The sequence below is a fragment of the Bombus pascuorum genome, chromosome 16, assembly GCF_905332965.1.
Source record: "Bombus pascuorum chromosome 16, iyBomPasc1.1, whole genome shotgun sequence".
Taxonomy (NCBI): Eukaryota; Metazoa; Arthropoda; class Insecta; order Hymenoptera; family Apidae; genus Bombus; species Bombus pascuorum.
The window spans coordinates 2,971,106-2,985,289 of NC_083503.1; the positions used below are offsets into that span (position 1 = coordinate 2,971,106).

At 31.4% G+C, this 14,184-nt stretch overlaps 1 protein-coding gene across 4 annotated transcripts in view; it reads right to left on the bottom strand.

Annotated features, from left to right (window-relative positions):
- The window catches only part of LOC132915227 (trafficking kinesin-binding protein milt), a 104,129-nt gene that overhangs the window by 9,739 nt on the left and 80,206 nt on the right, over positions 1-14,184 (bottom strand). For all 4 annotated transcript variants that reach the window (XM_060974999.1, XM_060974997.1, XM_060974998.1 and 1 more), the window contains one exon: positions 551-627. In XM_060974999.1, the coding sequence (XP_060830982.1) occupies positions 551-627 (77 nt within the window). The remainder of the gene's footprint in view (positions 1-550; positions 628-14,184) is intronic.

Consider the following 14,184-nt stretch of genomic DNA (forward strand, 5'->3'; position numbering starts at 1 on the left):
TTTTTTTGTTTCTACAATTATTCATAACGGGATGTTTATTGGCTACCAATGACCATTATCGATGACAGAAAAAGATTCTGTCTTGGAAAATGACTAGCAACAACCAGCAAAAAGTTTTTTTATATATAATGACTATGGGCAAACAAAAAGAGACTCTTTTACCGACATTGATCATCAGTAACCAAAAAAAAAAAAATTCTCTCACACACAATAGTTATCGGTAATAAAAAACATTCTGTTCATTTATTATATACTAATTCTTATGTTGGAATTTTTAGTCATTTTGGTTACAACTGTTAGAGTCTTTAAACATTTTGTTTAGTCATTCCATATCTTGGAAATTAAAGTACGTAGGACATATGTTCACATAACGTTTTTTACTTATTTTAATATGTAGATTCATTTCTTGAAGTATGAACATGCATTTCTGAATCACCTTGTATATTTATATACCAAATTGAGTCTCGAGATCCCACTACGAATACGAGTTCGTAATCCCTGGATTCTGCACACCCTTATATATATATTTTATATTAGCAATCATATTTACCTCCTCCAGAAGCCTTGTAACTGCTTCTATGTCATTATAGGTCTTGGTCATTTGGCTCACCCGGTTGCTACATAAAACTGAAATGAGAAATAATCGTCTCTATAATAATTTATAAAAGAAATAGCATTTAAGAAAGAGTAAAAATTGATTAGAAAAAATAGTACAATCTAATGTGGTATAATAGTACAACCAGCATATTATATAATAAAGAAGCAATAACTAAACAATGAAATAGAATAATTGTACAAGCAATGCGAGTAATAAATCAAAAGGCAATAATAAGAAATTAATATATATATATATAATATTCTAGAAAAGCTAAATGCATTTGTAATAATACATTCGTTATGTAAGTCATACACGGTATAAACAGAAATTTAAATTTTGTGTATACCAAATACTTCCTGTTTATGAGTCAGTAAAAACCTGTTATATGAGTTAGTGTTTCTATAAACATTTGCAATGATATTCATGGTCTAATTTTATACACAGTGTGAACAAACATTAATATTTTGTGTACATTTAATTCACCCTATTTGTGAATCAATAAAAGCCTGTTACGCGAGTTAGAATTTCTTTGATTAAATTTATTATTTTTGTTATTGGTGAATATACAAATGTTTTATACGTATTCCACACTGCAAATGAATGAAATATGCATTATGCTATTCGTAAATCTAATATCTCCATTATTTTCAATAACACATAAAATGTAATTAAAGAAAGCGTAGAATTTGTAGAAAACATTTTACGGTCAATAGTTTCCACAACTCTATTCTTTCTTCACTTTTTAATAAAACTGTAGACTTAATTATACGCTTTTAATTGCCAGTTTCTATGAAATTTTATTTCGCTGGTATGTGAACTTCTTTACTACCTCTAATTCTTTCTTCTCCTCCCATTTCCAACTCATTTCCTTTGCTCATTTGCTTTGCTTTCATTTTAAAAATGATCGCTTTTAATTACCCAAATGACAATTTACTTTTCTTCCTTTGATTTACTAAAATTTTTGAATTCAACATATATTCTCTATTAGACAATATCATCAATATTTGCAATTTGCACAGCTCCTACATAATAAATAACATTTTTCATTGAATCTCTTAGGTTTTAAGCAAATAGTAAATCTTCTATTTTCGCTAGCCTCAAGTTCTTTTTCGTTGTTTTCAGTATAATGAACCTATTTAGTACAACTTTCCTTTTTTTGTTTCAGCAAAAGTACTTTGCATATCGTTATACATGTAGAAAACATAATACAGTAGATTCAAGATATGAATCTGTGCAAAAAAAGAAACAGAAAAAAGAAAAAGAGTATACATTCTTCATAAGAAAATGAAAAAAAGATGTTTGGCGTCCAGCTATTCAACGAGCTTACAAGGATAAACCAAATATCGAACGATCGGAATGCTGACGTTCAGACGTGCTATTTTTGGAAATTGCTTCAGTCAAAAAATGTTAGAATCAATTATTCTAAGAGTCAAGAAGAATCTGTTTTACCACAGCAACTTCTGTATCTCTGTAGAGTACGTGTATTGCTAGCATCTTCGTTCTTTATATTTTATTTTTTGACCTAAATCATATCATCAATAAATGATTCATTAAATTCAGTATGAATTTTCTAAAAAAATTTCTTCGATCAATATTTCATATACCAGACATAAATAACACCGCTATTTAAAACGCTATGTCACAAGCAATAAGATTAATTGTATCACAAAAAATGATTCCTAAAATCTCTTTTTGCATTTTCTTAAAAGACATAATTTCTTTTTTAACATAGTATCCGTAAGATCTCAAAATCCATTCGACCAATTGGTTTAAAATTTGGTGTGCACTTTCAGCCCGTGTATCACTGTAGCTTGAATTAGAATAAATTTAGTACTTTCTCTTTTTTTTTTCTTTTCTCTAAAAGTTGAAAAGATATGAGAAAAATTAATAATTAAATATAGGATTGAGTTAACAAAAATATCATGCAACATGCCTTTTGAGTTTATCGTTTGAATTTAAGTCCACTACAATCTCATGAAAAAGACATATGATCCTATTTATGTTACCCAAGGTGACCTTGGTTTCGATATAGAGACAAAGTATTTTCGCAATTTTTTATTGTCGCTTATAGTACACTCGACATCGGTAAAATATATAATAAAAGTTAATGTTTATTTTAATGGAAGGCAATTATCAATAAATGTCAAAGAAATTTCTCAAAAAGTGAAGTGATTAAAAAAAAATTTTTTTCTGTCAGTAACCATAACAGTAACCATATATAACCATAAAAAATATTTTTGGCTATCGCCAGCCAATGTCGACGACAAACATTTTTCTGCTCATATTTGACTATTGACTATTGTCTATTGTCATAATATTAATTAATATTAATAATAAAATTAATATTAATGACGATTAATATATTAATACAAGCGTTAATAAAAGTATTGTACTACAATATATCTTATTATCACTATTATAAATATCTAATATTGATATAAATATCTGTTACATACAAGTGTATATAATAATATCTATAACACATATCTATTTCTTGTTTCATATTTCTTCATATCGCTTTTCGACTTAATAACATATGTATAAGTTCCATAATTCATTTACTTACGTTATCAATGAATATGTACTAATTAATATCAGTAGTGCTGATAATAATTGACAGTAGTTGAATGTAACCAGAAATTTGTATGTAATTGAATGTAATAAGGACATTTTCGGTCATTTATATTGATATACAGTGCTGGACAAAAGTATTGGCACAGCAAGATTGTTATGATACAAATGCTTATAACTATTAAACAAATTGATTTAAACAAAAAACTTTTTGACGTATTTATTTATTATCTATCCTAGTTTATTACATAACAAGAGCAACAATATAAATAAAATAATACGCAAAATAATAACAAAAATATATTTTTTGAACATTTTATGGGTGGACAAAAGTATTGGCACAGCATGGAACAAACAATGTATCGTCGCCGTTTTCAACGATTTCCGATCGTCATTTGGAAGTAGCGAAGGGAAATCCCCCGTTAGTCTTTTATTATAACACTCGATCAGTGAAACTGGAGACTTCAGTTATTAAACAACAAAAAACCAAGAAAGAGTAATAATGTCTAGAAAAACGAAAGAAACCACAATTGAAGAAAGAAAAATAATATTAAATTTATATAAGATGAATAAATCTTACAACGAAATTGCACAAATCATAAACAGAAGTCGTTTTACTGTGCGTTCAGTCATAAAACGCTTTAAAAGTGAAGAAAATCTAGAGAATCAAATTAGGAGTGGTCGCCCTTCTAAGGTAACAATTCGAGAAAAAAGGAAAATCGTAAATATTGTAAAGAAGGATCCAAAAACTAATTCGACTGAAATTGCTTCGATGTTAAAAGCTGAGTGTGAAAAAGAAGTAAGTACCAAAACTGTACGTAGGGTATTGAAGGATGCCGGTTATTCTGCCCGTGCAGCACGAAGAAAGCCCTACATCAGTAAAATAAACCAAAAGAAAAGAGTGGAATTCGCGAAAGAGTTTGTTACGAAAGATACTGATTTTTGGGAAAAGATCATGTTTTCAGATGAAAGTAAGTTTAATATTTTTAAATCTGACGGCAGAATATTAGTATGGCGAAAACCCAACACAGAGATGGACGAACTGAATCTGCAAGCCACCATGAAACATGGGGGTGGTGGTTTAATGGTGTGGGGATGTATGGCATCATCGGGTGTAGGAGAACTTATATTCATTGATGAGATAATGGATAAATATGTATATTTAAATATACTCAAGCAAAATCTTTTGAAAAGTACTCAAAAATTAAACCTCCCCAGGGATTTCTATTTTCAGCAGGATCGAGATCCTAAACATATGGCGTATATTGTTCGTCAGTGGATAATATATAATACTGCCCACACATTAAACACACCACCTCAAAGTCCCGATATGAATCCCATTGAGCACGTGTGGAACGAATTGGAAAAAAGAATTAGGAAACATAATATCACAAGCAAGTCTGAACTGAAGAAAGTTCTTCTGCAGGAATGGAGCAATATTGTACCTGAATTCACTAAAAAATTAGTCCACTCGATGCCCAGAAGATTAAAGGAAGTCCTTAAAAGAAAAGGACTGCCAACAAAATATTAGAAGTTTATTATGTAATTAGTTATAAGCGTAAATATTCTACTGTGCCAATACTTTTGTCCACCCATAAAATGTTCAAAAAATATATTTTTGTTATTATTTTGCGTATTATTTTATTTATATTGTTGCTCTTGTTATGTAATAAACTAGAATAGATAATAAATAAATACGTCAAAAAGTTTTTTGTTTAAATCAATTTGTTTAGTAGTTATAAGCATTTCTATCATAACAATCATGCTGTGCCAATACTTTTGTCCAGCACTGTACTCGTATCCACAATTACATTTCTGCCATTGATAATGATTACAGATAATCAAGACAAAATTTTTCTGTTTATAACGATTATTCGTAATCACAATTATTTCATTAAAGATATAAACTTTTACCACAACTTTTCAAATTTGTCTTATAACATTTACGATATCTGATCATGAGTGCTATTCCTATTCGCAATTTAGCACCTGGTATTGTTTGATAAGAGAGTATGATCTTATCGAAAGCAAATGGATTGGATCGATTTAAGAAAACTTCTAAAGAAATGGGTTCACAATAATAACGATAGCACGATATCGCGAGGAAAGGATTTGCAATGATGCATTGTCTTCTCTGTAGCAAGTTACTTTCATCGCTTGAGAAATGAGAATACAAACACGATATTATAAAATTTAACGTAGTTACATAGCAGCAAATTGTTCTTATTTCTGTATTTAGAGGTAGGATCATAATAGTTATTATTTTATTCTTTGGCTAAATCTATCACATCATCCTAAGCCGAAAAACCTTTATTGCACTTTCTTATATGGACTAGGGATAAAACAAAAGAACATCTTAAACCTATCGATTAAATCTATCGATTGTATCTAGAACTATCTTCTAGTTACTATTTATTGTAACTAGCGCTTCTGCATATGGATGGCAAGCGCGAACTCACGTGGTCATTTTTAACACGAACATATTCACAAGAATATATGACACAATTTAACAATACATGAGTAATTATAAAATAATGGAAATATTAATTTTGGAGCCAATTTGTCATTAAAAATATATATATATTTTTTTTTCTTTTTAGACATCTACGAAGAATGTGTTCGTAATTAGTTTTATAGAGCTTTTTATGAACGCAAGGAGAAAGCGAATGAATAAAAAATTACCGAATTGCACTTGACTTTTTTTATGAATCAGTTAACTGAAGAATCATGCTTTTCATTCTACTCTTATTTTACTTTCGAATAGCAAATTTCATTCAGTTGCATTAATTAGTCGGAAACATTTGTATCACGTTTGAAATAATATACTATTTCAAAGTTTAAGCTATACAGTGAACAGATAATTAAGGCCGTCAATGAAATTCTTTTTCAAACTACAAAATATAATCACCAACATATAAACCGATATATAGGGTGTCTCATTTTAACACCATTTCATTCTCTGTTTTTCTATCCGAAAATTTCATCGTGAATCTTCTTTATTTCTATAATATTCATTACACAGAGAGTATCAAATAGGTAAACTGTTGTTTTTAGAAAGTGACGCATCATATTTTTTATGTAGTTGGCAATAAACAGTTTACGATCGCTAAACTCTTACGTCATCAATATGTAGTGATAAAATGATACAGTTAACTAGATGTAACATGTGTAAGAGAATATTGTATTACTCTACTCTGTATATTGCGTGTTGTAAGTACAGGTATACTCGTATAATATTACAATGTATATGACGACGTATTATACGATACAAGAAACAGTACAACAGACGACAACAGAAAAATAGTATCAACGGTAGATTAAACGATTTCCAGGGAAGGTATAAATAAATTTCACAGTGGTTATTTATTATTATATATAATTGTTACATACTCTTCGTATTTATTGACAAAATATAATTTACAACTGAAGGGTCAATGAGAAAAAGGGGGAATGTCAAATTTAACGAATTTTGGGTTTAACATTTTTTCATACGCTCCTATGTGTGCACTTTATTTGTGTCGCATTGCGATTTAAAATTTCCCCAGTTTTACAGTAGTTTCAAGAAATTCGCTTGTACAGCAAGAAACGAATATATATATATATATTTCAATCCTTATAGTTTAACATGTCACATATTACTCAAAGTTAAAGTTGTAAAAGATGTAGAATAAAATGAAAAATAAAAAAATGTAGTGATTTTGATGTGTGAGAAAATAAGGGCCGACGAAAATATGAAAAGAGATTGAAAGAATGCAAAAAGCAGGCACATCAAAATGGCGATGGACCTACATAGAGACACCCCTGACTATATTTTGAGATCGCGTAATTATGCGGAAAAGGGAGCCTAAATTACAATTTGTCGTTATATTACATATTGGATTTTTTCCGAATATATTGTAGAAGGTCTTGAGTAACGTGTATTATACTTTGTCGAGACATACGATGATCGTAGTTCAAAAGTTACGGCAAAAAGAAAATGACACTTGTTACGTTACGTTAACTCCAATATAAATGATTAAAAATGAAATTATAGCCGTATGCATTCGCATAAGGCTGCGATCCTAATAGTAGTAAAGTATATAGTTAGGCTAGGTTAGGTTAAATTAGATTCCATTGGCGGCTCGGTTCGAGCCACCCAGACGCACCATAGAATCTGACCTAACCTAACATTTAAACCATGATCGTCGCACGTACGGTGTAATATATGATGTGTTCTTTCTGGTGGTTTGTGATTATTTTCTAATAGTTCTCTGACTAGATTATATCGAAGCAGAAAGGGTATATATATATACTAATGCCATCTCTAAAAGTTGTATTACTACTACAATCTCGTTAACGCACACGTACATACCTTTCTGACAACGATGTCTCTAGCTACAGTCAGAGGAACTACCAACTGACAGTCACAAAACACCGACAGAACGGAGGTGCTTTGTCGGAACACCTTATATATTACACGGTCTTATGCCGCGGATAAAGTGCATGTTACTCAAGACCAGGGCTGCCATACGATTCCCTTAATTCAGCGATAACATAATATCACGTTATCCCTACTGCCATTCTACAGCTATATCGCTTGTGTCACGTGATATGAATTTCATCTCATGTTTCTCAGCGCGTGTACCAATATTGTCCCCTACCCTTCCATTTATCTACGGCATGAGTCACGACGTCACTAATTCACCGACTATACTACTTCCCCCACTACCAGAGGGATTTTTTCCCTTAATTCCCTCGATCTGGTAACGCTGCTCAGGACCAGGGTTTCCGGAGGGGTTCCTCACACGAACAGAGGTCGTCAACCGCCACTTTCGATACAACCATAAAGATAAAAACTCGCGCATTGGTCGAGAATTCACATATACAAAGAAGATTATATTGCTACGTGACAGTGGCAGTAGTAGTAGAGGGATTAAGTGATATAAGCGAGGAATTTTTCCTGGTTACTTTGCTTAGGACGGTCCCCTCTACAAAATATTCGAAATTCAACAAAATTGAAGTTGAGGCTTCCTTCTGCATTGGGGCAGAACGAAATTGGGCATACTAGCCAGAAAAAGAACCAGCATATATATCCTGGCAATTGAAAAGATCGAGGAAGGTAGGTGCCCTAAGATCTGCTCAACAAAGAAATAAAAAATATTCGGAATGGTTGGCCCTCGGAATGGGACAAGCAACTGCTTGGAACCCTCAACGAGGTAGGAGATGGGGCGATGGGCAAGCTGCCATCGCTTGAGCAGGAGTACAAAGAGCTGGAAAATAAAAGATGAATTATGCAGGAGGATAGAACGTGTTATTCGAGAAGATTGAAGCAGAGTCGACATACTGCAGTGAATACCGGTTAAGGAAGAAAAAAGTGGCGGTCGAAAAATTCTGAATGAAAAATGGAGTCGTAGGGGCAGTGGACAAAGACTTAGAGGCCAGGGCTACACGAATGTTGGACCGGTGCTGCGTTGCGTAGCTACATACATGCACAACGCTAAATGTTCTACAAGGCTCACGCGTGTGTGCATGCGTTTCTACAACGCAGGGTCGATCTAACACTCGTGTAGTCCCGGTCTTAGGCGAGAATGTTGGGGGGACAAGACGGTATGCTGAGGAAGATAACCTAAAGCATAAATTGTGGGAGCTGGACGAAGAGAGTTTTTGTCACATGTAGCTATGCAACTAATGCAGGGAAGCGGGGCAAGGAGGCAGAGATTTGGATGCGGGACATGATGGGAAATGACGAATGAAAGGAGGATATGAATGATGTATTACAAGGAAGATTGGTGAGAGAGTTGAATATGTAGTGTGTGTGTGTGTGTGTGTATATATATATATATATATATAGTATATGTAGTGTATGTAGTATATGTAGTGTATAGTAGAATATTTGAACAATTAGCAAGAGAATTGATTACCACTACAGATTAGTTGTGGATCTAGGTTTTACATTTATGATGTAAGAGTAACATAAATTATTATCCAGAAATTATAATGTATGGGTGGAGAAATGACTATACCATACACATATATATGAGCAAATATATGATGTTTTAACATTATACGTATATTAAAAAATAAATCTTTGTTTTCTGAGAAACTTGACATTTCCCCTTCTCCCTGTGGACCCTTTATTTTTAATGCACAAGAACTGTCATATATTAAATTCCTATTTAATGTAAATATATCTGATCTGTAGATTATATGTAAACGTTCCTAATAAATAATAACTATATTAGGATTGTATACTAGTATAGAATATTATTTGTATTATAGGTATTTAAGCTTAGTTCAGTTCCCTGTTTGGTGTCGTTTAATTTTAGTTCTTTAAGCAAGAGAAAACAAGCTTCTTTTTCAAGGCCCTTGGAGCGAAAATTAAAGTATAATAATAACGATAATAGAATAGTTGTTTGGTAATAATCTCCAGAGCCTCTGAGCGATAAATAAATGAATTGTTTGTCGCATTAAAGATATTAACGAATTAGTAATACATCTTATGCATACAGAACAAAATTTGAGCTAAGAATTAGAGCTTTAGAACTATTCTTACAGTTATACTGTATTTAGCAAGAAAATAACATAAGTGTATTTTGTAAGAGCCAGAAACAAATGTTCAACTTTTTGTTGCTTTAAAGTGTTTTAAAGTGCTCGGCTTATTATAAAAATTGAACAATTAATTATAAGAAAAAAACAACAATCCTTGCTATATATATATATATATATATATATATATATATATATTAATATTAATATATATATAATATATATATAATAATATTATATATATATATATATATATATATATATATATATATATATATATATATATATATATATACCAGTGCTTCAATCAAAAAGCGTGCAATAAATTTACGTTCGTGTTAATCAGCACTGCCTGTGATTTAAAGATTTGCGAATAGAATAATGAAACTGAAAAGTCGTACGGACTGACGAATATTTATAATACAATAATTACAATTAAGATTATGATAATTATAACTAGGAAACGCTACTGTTTCGGTAATAAAATTTCAAAACGCAAATGGACACAAAGATCTTACGATAAACAGAAATTGCATAATTAATACTGGCATAAATTTGATTCGCCAACGAAAAGAAATATAAGAATAAAACAAAAGCTTGCTTCTTAAACTTTTAAATAATATGAAATCGATAAATAATTCTCGTAATTGAAAATAAAACATTGAATAATTAAAAAGATTTACATTCGAATGAATAGTTAAATAAATTGTAATATACATAAATATGTTATGCTTCTAAGATAATACAAATATTGGATGTTTTAACGTTCTACACGTTCCTAGCCACTTGTAATAATGTAACAAAAGAGTTGTTAAACAAATTTATCGCATTGACTATACAACACAAAATAATAAAAAACGCATCGACAATAATATTATCCAAAATATAATCCGATGTATATTAAATTTTTCAAATGAAATTATAATACATTTTTTCGGTAAATATTCACAGAAACAGAGCCACCTCCGATTTACATAATTTTTTAATACGTTATCAATATCATCGATCAACCTGTGTAGGACGATGAACATCTTAGTTGGGTGTTGCCGTTTATTAGAAAATATAATTATCAAAAAAGTTTGCACGAAAGTAGAATAACTTTCCGGACACCATATACGTTCAATGGAATGTGAATAACTGAGATTTTTTTTTAGATAACCTAAACCTCACTCAAACTCATTTGTGATGAACTTTCTACCTTCAGCGCCACCTAGATTTAGTCGAAAACTGGATCACCAAGCGGAAGATTGAAATCAATGAGATTAGGTTAAACCCTAACAGTTTCTCCTCAAGGAAAGGGTAATGACCACTCTTTGTTAATAGCATAAAAATACCGGAACTATCATCAGTGCGATATTTAGATCTTCACTTGGACAATAAGTTCGATTGGAAGCAACATATAACAGTGAAAGGAGAGCAAGTAGATCTGAAGATGTAAAAATACGTACTGGATACTTGCCAGAAAGTCGAGATTATCGCTGAAAGATAAAATACTTCATTATAGAATAATAATAAGGCCGCGTATGGACTTTTGCTATCGAGCTATCGAGTCAGGGTTAGGTTATCGATAATCGAAAGCATTTGGTCATTTATAACGGTTATTCGTAACCAGAATATTAAAAAATTATCTTTTCTTTTCAATCACTTCCTTTTACTTCTCTAGAAATTTTTAAAAAATTAATTGATCTTCCATTTGGGTTTTCTGCTTAAATGAAAATTACTCCTCTGTCAATGACTTTTTTCAGAAAAACTTTAAGGATAACTATTACTTCTAATTGGAGAAGCAGTGACCAGTTGACCTGAAATGAGGTATAGGTATGTCAGGATGGAGAGATGGGTCATCATGGACCTAAGGCTCTAACCCACCAAATCAGTCTATGCAATAGAAGCCTATAGAATTCTAAAAGAAAGGAACAAAAATTCTGATGGGTTTCTAATCTGATCTAACTCAAATCTATTTTTAAGTCCATCAGAATTTTTTCTTCTTTCCTTTAGAATTTTTCTCAAACTGCAGGTGCAAGCTTTTATTTACTGGTACTACTGCATCAAAATACAACATAATTCTGCTATAAACATTTTCTGATAATAGCTTTTAATATACAGCGACCTAAAACCTTCACAACGTTACTTAGAGTGACGATTTTGACAAATCAAATTAAAAAATCATCGGAATTGGAGAGCCCTTTTCGTGAATATTTATCTTTTTTTTATGATATTGTAGTGAGAATTAAGACTATGGTATATATAAAATACTGTATTCTCATTTACAGAATATATCGTTTATGGAGGAAACAACTAAAGTTTGTAAATTACATGTACTATAAAACCATAGAAAGTACAAAATAAGGCAGCACTGTGGTTCTTACAAATGTTCACAGAGTACACGAAATATGTTGTAATCTGTGAGCTTTTTACACTTTCTTCGATCCTCTCGCATTGTAGTTCATAATAGCATATTCGCTACTAAGAAAGAAACTGACATAGCAATTACATCCTAATCAGTTAAATTCATTTTCAATGTTTTCTTCTAATATTGTACAAATTTCTTAGCTACCACTTTGTGTTCCCCCATGAGCACAAATTTTTGTGATACACATTTTTTACTGATTATTCTTTATCACAATATCAAAATAAAAATAAAACATAGTAAAGGATTAAAAACTCGTGCAGATCGTTAAAACAAACGTCCTGTATATATATGTATATAATATAACGTATATACTAAATATACGTACATACAAAACGTGATAAAATTTGTGATACAAACGACAACAAAATACATGTATCTTCCTTATACAAAGCTTTCGCTTTAAAACGAATAGCAAAGCCTACCGAGTATGAAATTTGATCCGGTACGTCTACTTGAACGCCATCAGTATGATTGCGAACAACTAACTAGTCTTCTACTGGTATTTATGGACTCTACGACTTTACCGTATGACTCGATCGTTCAATTAAAAATACAAGGTGAAGTCGTACAGAACATATGTCCCAACCGTACATACTTAGATATTCATTCATTGATTATTCATGTGCGGTTCGACATTTCTAACAGTGTAAAGTTAGAACATGCGTAAGATAGAGCCACTTTGCATTTGAACTGAATGGTCGCCAATTGTGTAAAATCTTATACGTTTCTTTTTATTTTATTTATTTCAACGATTAGGGTCGCATCGATATCTCAATCGTTAACCACGTGTCCTGTAGGTTAGCTTACGCTTAGATGAAATCGTAGATAAGTTTGAGAAGGTTCTCAACTTTCTTCGTATTATGAAAGGAATAGTTTAACGATTTGCGAGGTTTCACCTGATTTCGTGAGATATCAGTTTCTTAAAAAGAAAGAAAACAAAAAAGAAATCAATACGTGCCAAGGGTCAGAGAATATTGGTATGTGTTGCAGTGAGGTGATTTCTTTAGCTGGAATTGGCGAGCATGCCTCGCGTGACTAAACAGCTTTTAAAAGGACTTGGTTTGTTGTATCGAAGGATCTTCCCACCATGTTATGGGAAGAAGTCGTTTGAATTATCGCTAGGTTTAAGTTTCAGTTTACAAAAAGATTGTGTAAAGTCTTTTAGTAAGGTGATTACGAAGCAAAATCTCTTCCAGATAATATAGAAAATTGTAGAACAAATCCTCAAATATGAGATCCTTTTATTTCATCAGAATTTTGTTAATAAAAGATTGCCAAAAATTGTTTATGTGATATTGCTGTTAACTATATAGTTTTGTTCTGCTAGTTGTCGACGATTATAAATGTTATGAAATTTCAAACGTAGTACCTTTTTTATTTATCAATGTATAAACTATTTAATGTAAAAGTGCAAACTGAAGATGTATCGTGGCAAATGAGAGCCAAATATAGTCAAATCTGGGTATCTGATATTTATACAACAATGAGATAGATGATACGCAAGTATGCTTTGTAAATACAAGTATGAATAGAAACCTATGTATATGTTTGTAGACGGATAAGTCGAATCGAGGTAAATGCGCATTTATTGAATCAAACTTCTAAGTTATTTTTCTTGAAGAGAGAAGAAGCTTTGTACGTAAATAAAATTTCTTTTACTAATTCTACTTGTCTCTTCCTGAGAAACCATTGGTCTCGTTCATATCACAAATATCTCTTTGTATATACGTACATGAAGAACTTAGAATTCAAAAGATACATGAACATGTGCACGTACAATAAATAATATTAAATAAATAAAATACAATAAATAAATAATAACGCGAAATAAGACAAAAGACACAGAGAATATGAAATACAAAAATTCTCAGAGAATATTTTTCAAAGAAAAGATCTCAGCTTTAGTGTGGTGTCCGAACTGCAAAATGTTCAGCGTGGGATCATTGAAGCTGAAGATTAGGGTCGTTTTTATGCAAATAAAATGTACAAAATTTCGGTCAAATCTGTTGATGCGTGAGATTCTGGCGGATTTTGGCGAGGGCTTGCTTAAAATTTGGTCTTTAACAGGTTAACTGCGGAA